Below are 14618 nucleotides of genomic sequence, written 5' to 3'. Positions count from 1 at the left end.
CCATAAAGGCCAGATCTGTGCAGTGTACGGCTGATTGTTGTGCTATGGACAGACTCTCCCACCTCAGCTGTAGATCTCTGCAGATCATCCAGAGGGATCATGGTCCTCTTGGCTGCATCTCTGATCAGTCTTCTCCTTGTGTGAGATGACAGTTTGGATGGAGGCCGGGTCTTGGTAGATTTGCAGTGGTAGGATACTCCTTCCATTTCTATATGATCGCTTGCACAGTGCTTCTTGGGATGTTTAAAGTTTTAGAAATCTTTTTGTAACCAAATCTGGCTTTAAACTTCTCCACAACAGTATCACGGACCTGCCTGTTGTGTTCCTTGGTCTTCATGATGCTCTCTGCGCTTTACACAGAACACTGAGACTATCACAGAGCAGGGGCATTATACGGAGACTTGATTACACAGGGGCTTATATTTATCATCATCAGTCATTTAGGACAACATTGCATCATTCAGAGACCCTCAATCAACTTCTGGAGGGACTTTGCTGCACTGAAAGTAAAGGGGATGAATAATATTGCACGCACCAATTTTCAATTTTTTATAAAAGTTTACACAATTGTGTCACTTGTTGTTGATTCTTCACCAGAACATTAACATTTTTATCTTTATGTTTGAAGCCTGAAATGTGGGGAAAGGTTGAAAAATTCAAGGGGGCCGAATACTTTCGCAAGGCACTGTAGAAGGAGTGTGTGTGTGTGTGTGTGTGTGTGTGTGTGTGTGTGTGTGTGTGTGTGTGTGTGTGTGTGTGTGTGCGTGTGGTGGGGGGGGGTCTACTGGCTGTCCCCTACATATACACGCAGCTTAACAAATATGTAGCAATGATCAGCTCCAGGAGTCATCACCCGTTGTGTCTGTGTGCAAGAGTAAAATGAGAAAACTGACGACACTTCCTAATGGACAAATGTGAGGAGGTGCAAATTGAACATGAAATATACACTAAAAAATATACAGCTGCACTCTGAGGCGCTAACGCAAGCAACATTGAATATAGGATGTTGGACAAGCATTACTGCTAAGCGAAAAAAATAAATGGAGACACTTGGGCAATTGTCTGTGCTGGCACTCCTTAGGACATGTTTAAGGCGATTTTTAAAATTGTAGGTTCCTCAGCCCGAGTAGAGGCATTTAGGGACCCAGCATAAGAGATACGCCTTGACGCTGGCTGCTGGGCTCACAGAAAACTGGCCAAACTCTTTAATAAGTAAAGTGCCGTGTGCTCCCATGTGACTAGCGCCTCCTGTGGCAGTTTGGGGAGAGATGTGGCCTGTATAATCCCATCTCACTCTCTTCCTCCAGGCCTTCAGTAGGGCTCACCGGATCGGCCAGGCCAACAAAGTGATGATCTACAGATTTGTGACGCGGGCGTCCGTGGAGGAGCGCATTACACAGGTGGCCAAGAGGAAGATGATGTTGACTCATCTGGTGGTCAGACCGGGGCTCGGCTCCAAGGCCGGATCCATGTCCAAGCAAGAGCTCGATGACATCCTGAAGTTCGGGACAGAGGAGCTATTTAAGGACGAAATAGAAGGTAACCGGGACGGCAAAGAAGGATCCTATGACGCGATTCTACAGGTCATTTTTTCGGGTTGGAAAATGTGTTTTTTTTTTTTTTTTTTTTTTTCCACCATTTTACTTTTTGTCATATATGGAGCTTTGTGTTATTTACATGCCAAGCTTTAGCGTTATTAGCTTTTATTAGTCATATTTCAGGGTACATAGTGTGATCGCTTTTTATTGAATTTCTTCGGTGAGATGCGGCAACGAAAAACTCATGGTTTTTACTCTCTTCAAAAAACTCAATGTGCGTGTGTGTGTGTGTGTGGTGTGCACCAAGTATTTTTCTTTTTTTTTTTTTTTTAAAGAAAACTGAGCAGAATCTCAAAGGTTTTTGGAGAGTTTCTGTTCAGTTTCTGCTCGAAAAACGCACAACCAACGAGCGGAAACTCTACAAATCCTCCTCCAAAACTCAGGAAAAAAAGACTCCGCACATAGCCTAAAAGGGTGTTTTCATACTATGTGCCCACGGAACAATGTACCCGCAGATATATCTGCAGGTACGTCCGCAGGTTTCCCACAGCTGATCCATGGAATCTGCAGCTATCCATTGCTGTGGGATTCCAGCGGTAAACCTGCGGAAATTCATGCAACTTACCTGCGGAAGTCCCGGCCTCTATCTCCATAGTGGAGAGGTGGAACATCCACAGGTATTTCCGCAGGAATAATTGACATGCAGTTACATGCGGCTGCGGGACATCCGCAGCATATTCCGCAGCCGCACATACCGCAGCATGGACACATAGGATAACATGGGCAGTGTTTGTACTTGCTAAAACCTGCGGATTTATCTAGAAAATCCAGATACATTTGCAGGTTTTCCGTGGCAAAATCCACGGGTACACAGTCCTGCGGGCACATAGCCTTAGATTATCTGTGCACCGAGTATTTTTCTTTTTTTTTAAAGAAAACTGTGCAGATTCTCAAAGGTTTTGGGAAAGTTTCTGTTCAGTTTCTGCTCAAAAAACTCACAGCCAACGATCGAAAACTCTACAAATCCTTCTCCAAAACCCAGCAAAAAGAGTCTTCACATAGTATGAAAACACCCTTAGGCCCTGTGCGCATGCTGCGGATTTACCGCAGATTTTACCTTGGATTTGCTGCAGAAAATGTAACATTTCTGCAGTCATTCCCCAGCAAAACCTATGGGTATGAAAAAAAAATGCTGTGCGCACCCTGCGGTTTTTTTTTTATACCTGCAGATTTACCCGCGGAATTTTTGCCTCGGAATTAATGTGCATGTCACTTTTCTGCAGGTACTTGCGGTTTTCTTTGTCGCTCCATTGGGAGACCCAGACAATTAGACCCAGACAATTGGGTGTATAGCTTCTGCCTCTGGAGGCCACACAAAGTATTACACTTTAAAAAGTGTAACCTCTCCCCTCTGCCTATACACCCTCCCGTGGATCACGGGCTCCTCAGTTTTATGCTTTGTGTGGAAGGAGGCACACATCCACTCATGCATTCTCATACATAGTTATGTCGGATGGAAGAAAAGAGGACCCCGATGGGGCCCCCGGCATGTTCCCTTCTCACCCCACTATGTCGGCGGTGCTGTTAAGGTTGAGGTACCCATTGCGGGTACGGAGGCTGGAGCCACATGCCGTCTCCTTCACCATCCCTCATGCGGCTCTGGGAGAAGTGGGATCCTGAGCGGTCATCCATTTGCTGGGACCGTGCTCCATCCGCAGCCCCTGGAGGAACCTGCCGGACCGGAGCCTCTTCAACCCCAGGGACCGGGCCCTGCAACGTGAAGGTACTCTGTGTCCCCATGGGGGGACTGTACAGGGATCGCACCTTCTTCCCGGAAGCCGCAATCCGTTGTCTTTTCGACGGACTTCCGCGCCGACCGTGCCTGCTTGTCGGGCGCGGTCTCAAATTTAGTCCCCGGCTTCACCGCGTCCTAGTTCCGAAAAATCCCGCCCCCGGGCCTGCCTGTCAGGGGGAAGGGCGGGATTACCGACATGACGTCGGATGTGAGGGCTGGAGCATCTTGCATGTCTCCCTCCCCCCTCATTGACCACTGTGGGGACCCCAGATTCCCGCTCTTTGCTGGCGCCGCCCTCGGCCCCACTCCTCCCTTGAGAGCTCCGGCGGCCATTTTTGGCATTCTGCCGGTGGATGCTTCTCAGTGACAAGCTCTGCAGCTCCGGGGGATCCAAGACAGGGAATCTGGAGGACACACTCCGCTCGTTAGCGGTCGGTAAGCCACACCGGTCACCCGGTGCTGGTCCCCCTAGGGTGCCGGAATAGATACATATATATATATATAATAGATATATATATATCTGTTCGGACGGCTGTGTACCCTTTTCCCATATACCCTCAGTGGTCACTCTCCTAAGAGACAACAGCATGTCGTCCACAAGGAGCAAAGCTACTAAGGCACAGATTTTTTCGCAGCCTGTACCTCTTGTGGGGCTATGTTGCCTGCGGGGTCCACCTACCCTCACTGTGATCAATGCTCGACTCCTGCCTCGCTTGCTCAGCCGGAGCCTAGGGCACTTGTGGGCCCCTCGGCTCATGTAGATCCCCCTGCTCCCCCTGAGCAGGCTGCAGGGACAGAGTCACCGGTGTTGGCCTCTTTCGCTGAAAAACTCTCTCAGTCACTTTCTCAATCCATTGCACAGTCTATGGACAAATGGTCATCTAAGCTCCTTGAGGCATTGCAGTCCAGACCGGGCCCTTCACAGGCCCCGGCCCCTGTTAGCTCGTCTCCTCCAGGCCCTTCTCGGTCCGCGCCGCAGCGCGCTCCCAGGATAGCCCCTAGGTCCCAGGCGGAGGACTCCTGCCCGGACCGCAGTCCCAGACCGGCTAAGCGGCCTCGCTGGGACTCTTCCCTGGCCTCCTCACGCTGCTCTGGATCTCAGCTTGAGGACTCTCAGGAAGACGAGGCGGACGTGGGAGCTCAGGGCTCTGACCCTGACTTCGCCCTTAACCTTGATACACCTGAGGGGGACGCCTTAGTAAATGATCTTATCTCGTCCATCAACCAGGTGTTGGATCTCTCACCCCCGCCTCCTCCGGTAGAAGAGTCGGCTTCTCAGCAGGAGAAACACCAATTTCGTTTCCCCAAACGTGCGCACAATACGTTTTTTGATCACTCTAACTTCAGGGACGCTGTCCAGAAGCCCAGAGCGGTCCCGGACAAGCGCTTTGCTAAACGGCACACTGACACGCGTTATCCCTTTCCACCTGAAGTCGTTAAGGGCTGGGCACACTCTCCCAAGGTGGATCCTCCAGTCTCTAGATTGGCTGCTAGGTCCGTTGTGTCTGTTGCCGATGGCTCATCCCTGAAGGACGCCACTGACAGACAGATAGAGCTCTTGGTGAAGTCTATCTATGAGGCCACGGGCGCGTCTTTCGCCCCGGCCTTTGCGGCTGTGTGGGCTCTCCAAGCAATCTCGGCTTGTCTGACTGAGATTAATGCTGTGACACGGAATTCTGCTCCGCATGTTTCTTCCTTGACCTCTCAGGCATCAGCTTTTTCGTCCTACGCCATGAACGCCGTCCTGGACGCCACTAGCCGTACGGCTGTAGCATCTGCTAACTCCGTGGCAGTCCGCAGGGCCATGTGGCTGCGCGAATGGAAAGCAGACTCTGCTTCCAAAAGGTTCTTAACTGGTTTGCCTTTTTCGGGCGACCGTTTATTTGGCGAACGATTGGATGAGATTATTAAGGAATCCTCGGGAAAGGACTCCTCCTTACCCCAATCCAAACCTAAGAGACCTCAACAGAGAAAAATCCAGTCGAGGTTTCGGTCCTTTCGTCTCTCCGCCAAGCCCCAATCCTCTTCGTCCAACCGGCCGGAGAAAGGCCAGAGGAACTCCTATGCGTGGCGGTCCAAGTCACGCCCCCAAAAGGCCACAGGAGGCACTGCCTCCAAGACGGCCTCCTCATGACTCTCGGCCTCACCTAGCCACATCCTCGGTCGGTGGCAGGCTCTCCCGCTTTGGCGACGCCTGGTGGCCGCACGTTCAAGACCGATGGGTGAGAGACATTTTGTCTCATGTTTACAGGATAGAGTTCAGCTCCCGACCTACGACTCGTTTCTTCAGAACCTCCCCACCCCCCGCACAGGCCGACGCACTTTTTCAGGCAGTGGACGCTCTAAAGATCTAAGGAGTGGTGATTCCCGTTCCCCTTCAGGAACGTGGTCGCGGATTTTACTCCAACTTGTTCGTGGTGCCAAAAAAGGACAGGTCATTCCGTCCCATTCTGGACCTCAAGTTACTCAACAGACATGTGAGAACCAGACGGTTTCGGATGGAATCTGTCCGCTCGGTCATCGCCTCGATGTCACAAGGAGACTTCCTAGCATCGATCGACATCAAGGATGCTTATCTCCATGTGCCGATCGCACCCGAACATCAACGTTTCCTGCGTTTCGCCATCGGGGACGAACACCTCCAGTTCGTGGCATTGCCTTTCGGCCTGGCGACAGCCCCACGGGTTTTTACCAAAGTCATGGCATCCGTCGTGGCGGTCCTGCACTCTCAGGGCCACTCTGTGATCCCCTACTTAGACGATCTCCTAGTCAGGGCCCCTTCTCGGGTGGCGTGTCAACAAAGCCTTACCGTCACTCTGGCGACTCTCCAGCAGTTCGGGTGGATCATCAATTTCCCGAAATCCAAGTTGGCACCGACCCAATCACTGACTTACCTCGGGATGGAGTTTCATACCCAGCCAGCGTTAGTCAAGCTACCGCGGGACAAACAGCTTTCTCTGCAGGCGGGGGTGCAATCACTTCTTCGGAGTCAGTCACACCCCTTAAGGCGCCTCATGCACTTCCTGGGGAAGATGGTTGCAGCTATGGAGGCAGTGCCGTTCGCGCAATTCCATCTACGACCACTCCAATGGGACATTCTTCGCAAATGGGACAAGAGTGCGGCTTCCCTCGACAAGGACATCTCTCTTTCCCTTGCAACCAAAGCATCACTTCAGTGGTGGCTCCTACCCACATCTCTGTCTCGGGGAAAATCCTTTCTACCTCCAACCTGGGTCGTGGTCACCACGGACGCGAGCCTGTCAGGTTGGGGAGCGGTTTTTCTCCACCACAGGGCTTAGGGAACCTGGACTCCGATAGAGTCATCCCTTCAGATCAATATCCTGGAGATAAGGGCAGTATATCTAGCCCTATTGGCTTTCCATCGGTGGCTGGAGGGCAAGCAGATCCGAATCCAGTCGGACAACGCCACTGCCGTCGCCTACATCAACCACCAAGGCGGCACTCGCAGTCGTCACGCCTTCCAGGAAGTCCGGCGGATTCTGCAGTGGGTGAAAGCCACAGGCTCCACCATCTCCGCAGTTCACATACCAGGCGTAGAAAACTGGGAAGCAGATTTTCTCAGTCGTCAGGGCATGGATGCGGGGGAATGGTCTCTTCAACCAGACGTGTTTCGAGAGATCTGTCGCCGCTGGGGAACGCCAGACGTCGATCTCATGGCGTCACGACACAACAACAAGGTCCCGGCCTTCATGGCACGGTCTCAGGATCACAGAGCTCTGGCAGCGGAAGCTTTAGTCCAGGATTGGTCGCAGTTTCGACTGCCTTATGTGTTCCCCCCTCTGGCGATGCTGCCCAGGGTACTACGCAAGATCAGGTCCGACTGCCGTCGCGCCATTCTCGTCGCCCCAGACTGGCCGAGGCGGTCGTGGTATCCGGATCTGTGGCATCTCACGGTGGGTCAACCCAGACTTGCTGTCACAAGGCCCGTTTTTCCATCTGAATTCTGTGGCCCTCAACCTGACTGTGTGGCCATTGAGTCCTGGCTCCTAGCGTCTTCAGGGTTATCTCAGGATGTCATTGCCACCATGAGACAAGCCAGGAAGCCAACGTCCGCCAAGATCTATTACAGGTCTTGGCAAATCTTCCTATCCTGGTGCGCTGATAACGGTTTTCCTCCATGGCCGTTTGCCTTACCCACATTCCTTTCATTCCTACAATCTGGAATGGACAAGGGTTTGTCCCTCGGCTCTCTCAAGGGCCAAGTATCGGCGCTCTCCGTGTTTTTTCAAAAGCGTCTAGCCAGGCTTCTGCAGGTCCGCACGTTCCTGCAGGGGGTCTGCCACATGGTTCCACCTTACAAACGTCCGTTGGAACCTTGGGATCTTAACAGGGTCCTGACGGCTCTTCAAAAGCCGCCTTTTGAGCCGCTGCGGGATGTCTCTCTCTCCCGTCTTTCGCAGAAGGTGGCCTTCCTGGTGGCAGTCACATCACTCCGGAGAATGTCTGAGCTGGCAGCGCTGTCATGCAAAGCCCCCTTCCTGGTTTTTCACCAGGATAAGGTGGTTCTGCGTCCGGTCCCGGAATTTCTCCCTAAGGTGGTATCCCCTTTTCATCTAAATCAGGATTTCTTTATCGCTCCTAATTGGGAGACCCAGACAATTGGGTGTATAGCTACTGCCTCCGGAGGCCACACAAAGTATTACACTTAAAAGTGTAAGGCCCCTCCCCTTCTGGCTATACACCCTCCCGTGAAATCACGGGCTCCTCAGTTTCTTCAGCGCTCTATTGGGAGACCCAGACGATTGGGGTATAGCTACTGCCTCCGGAGGCCACACAAAGCACTACACCAAAAAGTGCAAGGCCCCTCCCCTTCTGGCTATACCCCCCCGTGGTATCACGGGTTCTCCAGTTTTCAAGCTTTGTGCGAAGGAGGTCAGACATCCATACATAGCTCCACAGATTTTAGTCAGCAGTAGCTGCTGACTATTTCGGATGGAAGAAAAGAGGGCCCATATAGGGCCCCCAGCATGCTCCCTTCTCACCCGTGGATGGTGTTGTAAGGTTGAGGTACCTATTGCTGGTACAGAGGCTGGAGCCCCACATGCTGCTTTCCTTCCACATCCCCTTGTAGGGCTCTGTGGAAGTGGGATCCTGCCGGCCTCTAAGCTCTGACGCCGGGCTCCATCCACAGACCCAGTTGAACCTGATGGATATGGAGCAGGAGTACAATCAGGGACAAGGCCCTGCATCATACAGGTACTCTGTGTCCCCGGCAGGCACAGACACACTCCGGGCTGGCTGGGTGTTGTAGTGCGCCGGGGACCGTAACGTTGGAGTTAGTGTTCCTACAGTTTACTGGGGGACTTTGTGTTGTGGGAACGCAGCGCCGACCCCCACTGGACCGGGCGGCGCTGCTGTGACTTGTGGTGCGCCGGGGACACGCCGACCGCGCTTTTACGGCGGCGGCGTTTATAAATCCAGTCCCCGGCTTTTGCGGCCTAGCTCCGCTTCGTTCCCGCCCCCACCCTGTCAATCAGGGTAGGGGAGAGACGCTGTTTCGCAGCAGCGACGAGGGCTGGAGCCTGATTTACATGCTCCAGCCCTCTCACTAGGCACAGAGGGAAGCAGGCTTCCCGCTCTTAGCCAGGAACGCCCAGGGCCCGCCCCCCCTCCTCTCCCAGGACGCCGGCAGCCATTACATGCAGTCTGGCTGGAGGAAGGACGCAGGCTCTGGGAGACCTGGACTGGGGGGGCTTTTTGGCGACCACACACCCGCTCTTAAGCGGGCGGTAAGCGGCATTTCAGTGCTGGCCCCTCTAGTGCCTCACTGTGTATTGGTGTACTGTCTACCAGATATATAGATATATTTATTTCTTGCACTGTGAGGTCGCTTCCTGGCTGGATACCCAGATCGCTCTGAGGAAGCAGCAACATGTCATCCACAAAACGCAAGGCTGCCAAGGCAAGGGCTGTGTACACTGCGTGTGCTGCATGTGGGGCTGCTCTACCAGCAGGCTCCGATGACCCCCATTGTGTGCAATGCTCCGATCCGGTGCTGCTTCGCCAGCCGGAATCCGGAGAGGTAGTGTCCCAGGCTGAGACGCTTGTAAGTTCTGCCCCGGCGCCAGGGACAGACTTTGCAGTTTTTGCTGATAGAATGTCTGTGACTATGGCAAAAATCCTTGAAACTTTGCAATCCATGTCTGGGGCTCAGTCTTTGGACTCGGCGAGGTCTCTGTCCTCTGGCCCCCCTCAGCTGGATCCAATCCAGACTACAAGGGGGTCCCCGGCTTCACAAGCTGAGGATTATGACTCAGATGATAGCCCCAGCCACCCTAAGCGGGCTCGCTGGGAAAGACCCTCAACGTCATCACACTGCTCAGGGTCTCAGCGCAATCAGTCTCCCTGTGAGGTGTCTGAAGAGAGTGATCAGGAATCCACTCCTGGAACCCCTCTCAACCTGGATACCCCTGATGGGGACGCCATGGTAAACGACCTTATCTCAGCCATCAATAGGCTGTTAGATATTTCTCCCCCAGCCCCTTCAGCAGAAGAGGCAGCTGCACAGCAGGAGAAGTTTCATTTCCTCTATCCCAGGCGTAAATTGAGTGCTTTGTTGGATCACTCTGACTTCAGAGAATCAATCCAGAAGCACGACGCTCACCCAGAAAGACGTTTCTCTAAACGTTCTAGGGATACACGTTATCCTTTCCCCCCTGATGTGGTCAAGCGCTGGACCCAGTGTCCAAAGGTAGACCCCCCGATTTCCAAACTTGCAGCTAGATCCATAGTTGCAGTGGAGGATGGCGCTTCACTTAAAGATGCCAATGACAGACAGATGGACCTTTGGTTAAAATCTGTCTATGAAGCTATCGGCGCGTCGTTTGCTCCGGCATTCGCAGCCGTATGGGCTCTCCAGGCTATTTCAGCTGGTTTAGCAAAAGTGGATGCTATCATACATCCAGCAGTGCCACAAGTGGCGTCCCTTACCTCGCAGATGTCTGCGTTTGCGTCTTACGCTATCAATGCGGTCCTAGAATCTACCAGCCGCACCTCCATGGCGTCCGCCAATTCGGTAGTTTTGCGCAGAGCCTTGTGGTTAAAGGACTGGAAGGCAGATGCTGGTTCCAAAAAATGTTTAACCAGCTTGCCTTTATCTAGAGATAGACTGTTTGGCGAGCCATTGGCTGACATCATTAAGCAGTCCAAGGGTAAAGACTCTTCTTTACCCCAGCCCAGAACAAGCACACCTCATCAGAAGAAGTGGCAGCAGAGGTTTCAGTCCTTTCGAGGTTCGGGCAAGACACCATTTACCTCGTCCAAAGGGTCTCAGAGGACGCAAAGAAACTCAGATTCCTGGCGGGCTCACGCACGCCCCAAGAAAGCAAATGGAGGAACCACTTCCAAAGCGGCTACCTCATGACTTCCAGCCCCCTCCCGCCGAATCTCCGGTCGGGGGCAGGCTCTCCCGTTTTTGCGACATTTGGCTGTCACAGGTCAAGGACCGGTGGGTGACAGACATTTTGTCTCGCGGGTACAGAATCGAGTTCAGTTCTCGTCCTCCAGCCCGATTCTTCAGAACCTCCCCACATCCAGACCGAGCAGATGCTCTGCGGCAGGCGGTGGACTCCCTAAGAGCGGAAGGAGTAGTGATCCCTGTCCCTCCTCAGGAACAGGGTCGAGGGTTTTACTCCAATCTCTTTGTGGTTCCAAAAAAGGACGGCTCATTCCGTCCTGTTCTGGACCTAAAACTGCTCAACAAACATGTGCACGCCAGGCGGTTCCGGATGGAAACCCTACGATCTGTCATTGCCTCAATGTCTCGAGGAGACTTTCTTGCCTCAATAGACATCAAAGATGCTTATCTCCACGTGCCAATTGCTACAGAACATCAACGTTTTCTACGTTTTGTGATAGGAGACGACCATCTTCAGTTCGTAGCTCTGCCATTCGGTCTGGCGACAGCCCCGCGGGTCTTCACCAAGGTCATGGCGGCAGTGGTAGCAGTCTTGCACTCTCAGGGACACTCGGTGATCCCTTACCTAGACGATCTACTGGTCAAGGCACCCTCTCAAGAGGCATGCCAACTCAGCCTGAATGCTACGCTGGAGACTCTACAGTCTTTCGGATGGATCATCAACTTTCCAAAGTCGATCCTGTCACCGACCCAATCACTCACGTATCTTGGCATGGAGTTCCATACTCTAGCAGCGATAGTGAAGCTTCCGCTGAACAAACAGCGATCACTACAAACAGGGGTGCAATCTCTCCTTCAGGGTCAGTCGCACCCCTTGCGGCGCCTCATGCACTTCCTAGGGAAGATGGTGGCAGCCATGGAAGCAGTTCCCTTTGCGCAGTTTCATCTGCGCCCACTTCAATGGGACATTCTCCGCCAATGGGACGGAAAGTCAACGTCACTAGACAGGAAAGTCTCCCTCTCCCAGACGGCCAAGGACTCTCTACAATGGTGGCTCCTTCCCACCTCATTGTCTCAGGGAAGATCCTTCCTGCCCCCGTCCTGGGCAGTGGTCACAACAGATGCGAGTCTGTCAGGGTGGGGAGCAGTTTTTCTCCACCACAGGGCTCAGGGAACGTGGACTCCGCAGGAGTCCACCCTTCAGATCAATGTTCTGGAAATCAGGGCAGTGTATCTTGCCCTACTAGCCTTCCAACAGTGGCTGGAAGGAAAGCAGATCCGAATCCAGTCGGACAACTCCACAGCGGTGGCATACATCAACCACCAAGGAGGGACGCGCAGTCGGCAAGCCTTCCAAGAAGTCCGGCGCATTCTAATGTGGGTGGAAGACACAGCATCCACCATATCCGCGGTTCACATCCCAGGCGTCGAAAACTGGGAAGCAGACTTCCTCAGTCGCCAGGGCATGGACGCAGGGGAATGGTCCCTTCACCCGGACGCGTTTCAGGAAATCTGTCGCCGCTGGGGAGTGCCGGACGTCGACCTAATGGCGTCCCGGCACAACAACAAGGTCCCGGCATTTATGGCGAGGTCGCGCGATCAAAGAGCTCTGGCGGCAGACGCCTTAGTACAAGATTGGTCGCAGTTCCGGCTCCCATACGTATTCCCACCTCTGGCACTCTTGCCCAGAGTCTTACGCAAGATCAGATCCGATTGCAGCCGCGTCATACTCGTCGCCCCAGACTGGCCGAGGAGATCGTGGTATCCGGATCTGTGGCATCTCACGGTCGGCCGACCGTGGTCACTTCCAGACCGACCAGACTTACTGTCCCAAGGGCCGTTTTTCCATCAGAATTCTGCGGCCCTGAACCTGACTGTGTGGCCATTGAGTCCTGGATCCTAGCGTCTGCAGGATTATCCCAAGGAGTTGTAGCCACAATGAGACAGGCTAGAAAGTCGACTTCTGCTAAGATCTACCACAGAACGTGGAAGATTTTCTTATCCTGGTGTTCCGCTCAGGGAGTGTCTCCCTGGCCATTTGCATTGCCCACTTTTCTTTCTTTCCTGCAATCGGGGTTAGAAAAGGGCTTGTCGCTCAGCTCCCTTAAAGGGCAAGTCTCGGCACTATCCGTGTTTTTTCAGAAGCGTCTAGCACGTCTTCCTAAGGTGCGCACGTTCCTGCAGGGGGTCTGTCATATTGTGCCCCCGTACAGGCGGCCGTTAGATCCATGGGATCTGAACAGGGTACTAGTTGCTCTCCAGAAGCCGCCTTTCGAGCCTCTGAAGGAAGTTTCCTTTTCTCGCCTGTCACAGAAAGTGGCGTTTCTTGTTGCGATCACATCGCTTCGGCGAGTGTCGGAGCTGGCAGCTCTGTCATCCAAGGCTCCCTTCCTGGTGTTCCACCAGGACAAGGTAGTGCTGCGCCCCATTCCGGAGTTTCTCCCTAAGGTCGTATCCTCGTTTCATCTTAATCAGGATATATCCTTGCCTTCCTTTTGTCCTCATCCGGTTCACCGGTATGAAAAGGACTTACGTTTGCTAGATCTGGTGAGAGCACTCAGAATCTACATTTCCCGCACGGCGCCCATGCGCCGTTCCGATGCACTTTTTGTCCTTGTCGCTGGTCCGCGCAAGGGGTTGCAGGCTTCTAAAGCCACCCTGGCTCGATGGATCAAAGAACCAATTCTAGAGGCCTACCGTTCTGCGGGGCTTCCGGTTCCTTCAGGGCTAAAAGCCCACTCAACCAGAGCCGTGGGTGCGTCCTGGGCATTACGACACCAGGCTTCGGCTCAACAAGTGTGCCAGGCAGCTACCTGGTCGAGTCTGCACACTTTCACCAAGCATTATCAGGTGCATACCTATGCTTCGGCGGATGCCAGCTTAGGTAGAAGAGTCCTGCAGGCGGCAGTGACACCCCCGTAGGGGAGGGCTGTTTTGCAGCTCTAACATGAGGTATTTCTTTACCCACCCAGGGACAGCTTTTGGACGTCCCAATCGTCTGGGTCTCCCAATAGAGCGCTGAAGAAGAAGGGAATTTTGTTACTTACCGTAAATTCCTTTTCTTCTAGCTCTTATTGGGAGACCCAGCACCCGCCCTGTTGTCCTTCGGGATTTTTTTGTTGTTTGCGGGTACACATGTTGTTCATGTTGAACGGTTTTTCAGTTCTCCGATGTTACTCGGAGTTAATTTGTTTAAACCAGTTATTGGCTTTCCTCCTTCTTGCTTTGGCACTAAAACTGGAGAACCCGTGATACCACGGGGGGGTATAGCCAGAAGGGGAGGGGCCTTGCACTTTTTGGTGTAGTGCTTTGTGTGGCCTCCGGAGGCAGTAGCTATACCCCAATCGTCTGGGTCTCCCAATAAGAGCTAGAAGAAAAGGAATTTACGGTAAGTAACAAAATTCCCTTCTTTCATGCTTTGTGCGAAGGAGGCACACATACACGCATAGCTCCACTGTTTAGTCAGCAGCAGCTGCTGACTATGTCGGATGGAAGAAAAGAGGGCCCATATGGGGCCCCCAGCATGCTCCCTTCTCACCCCACTTTTGTCGGCGGTGTTTGTTAAGGTTGAGGTACCCATTGCGGGTACAGAGGCTGGAGCCCACATGCTGCATCCTTCCCCATCCCCCTTAGGGCTCTGGGTGAAGTGGGATTTACCGGTCTCCAGGCACAGAGACCGTGCTCCGTCCACAGCCCCTGGGGAATATGCTGGATATGGAGCGGAGTATCGTCAGGGACAGGGCCCTGCTATGCCAAGGTACTCTGTGTCCCCGTACAGTCCGCGCGCACACTGCAGCTTGCTGGGTGTGTTAGTGCGCCGGGGACAACAGCGCTGCGCGCTGGTGCCATTCCTATCTACAGCTTGCTGAGAGGGGACATGTATGTGAAACTGCCGCGCGGCCGCTGT

General features: G+C 53.2%; 1 protein-coding gene across 3 annotated transcripts in view; it reads left to right on the top strand.

Moving 5' to 3' along the window:
• Window positions 1-14618, top strand: part of CHD3 (chromodomain helicase DNA binding protein 3) — a 195727-nt gene that overhangs the window by 145954 nt on the left and 35155 nt on the right. For all 3 annotated transcript variants that reach the window (XM_075346709.1, XM_075346710.1, XM_075346708.1), the window contains exon 23: window positions 1308-1539. In XM_075346709.1, the coding sequence (XP_075202824.1) occupies window positions 1308-1539 (232 nt within the window). The remainder of the gene's footprint in view (window positions 1-1307; window positions 1540-14618) is intronic.

Source organism: Anomaloglossus baeobatrachus, chromosome 4 (genome assembly GCF_048569485.1).
Source record: "Anomaloglossus baeobatrachus isolate aAnoBae1 chromosome 4, aAnoBae1.hap1, whole genome shotgun sequence".
Lineage (NCBI taxonomy): Eukaryota > Metazoa > Chordata > Amphibia > Anura > Aromobatidae > Anomaloglossus > Anomaloglossus baeobatrachus.
The sequence above is the reverse complement of the archived record's forward strand: the minus strand, read 5'-3'. Positions and strand labels throughout refer to the sequence as shown.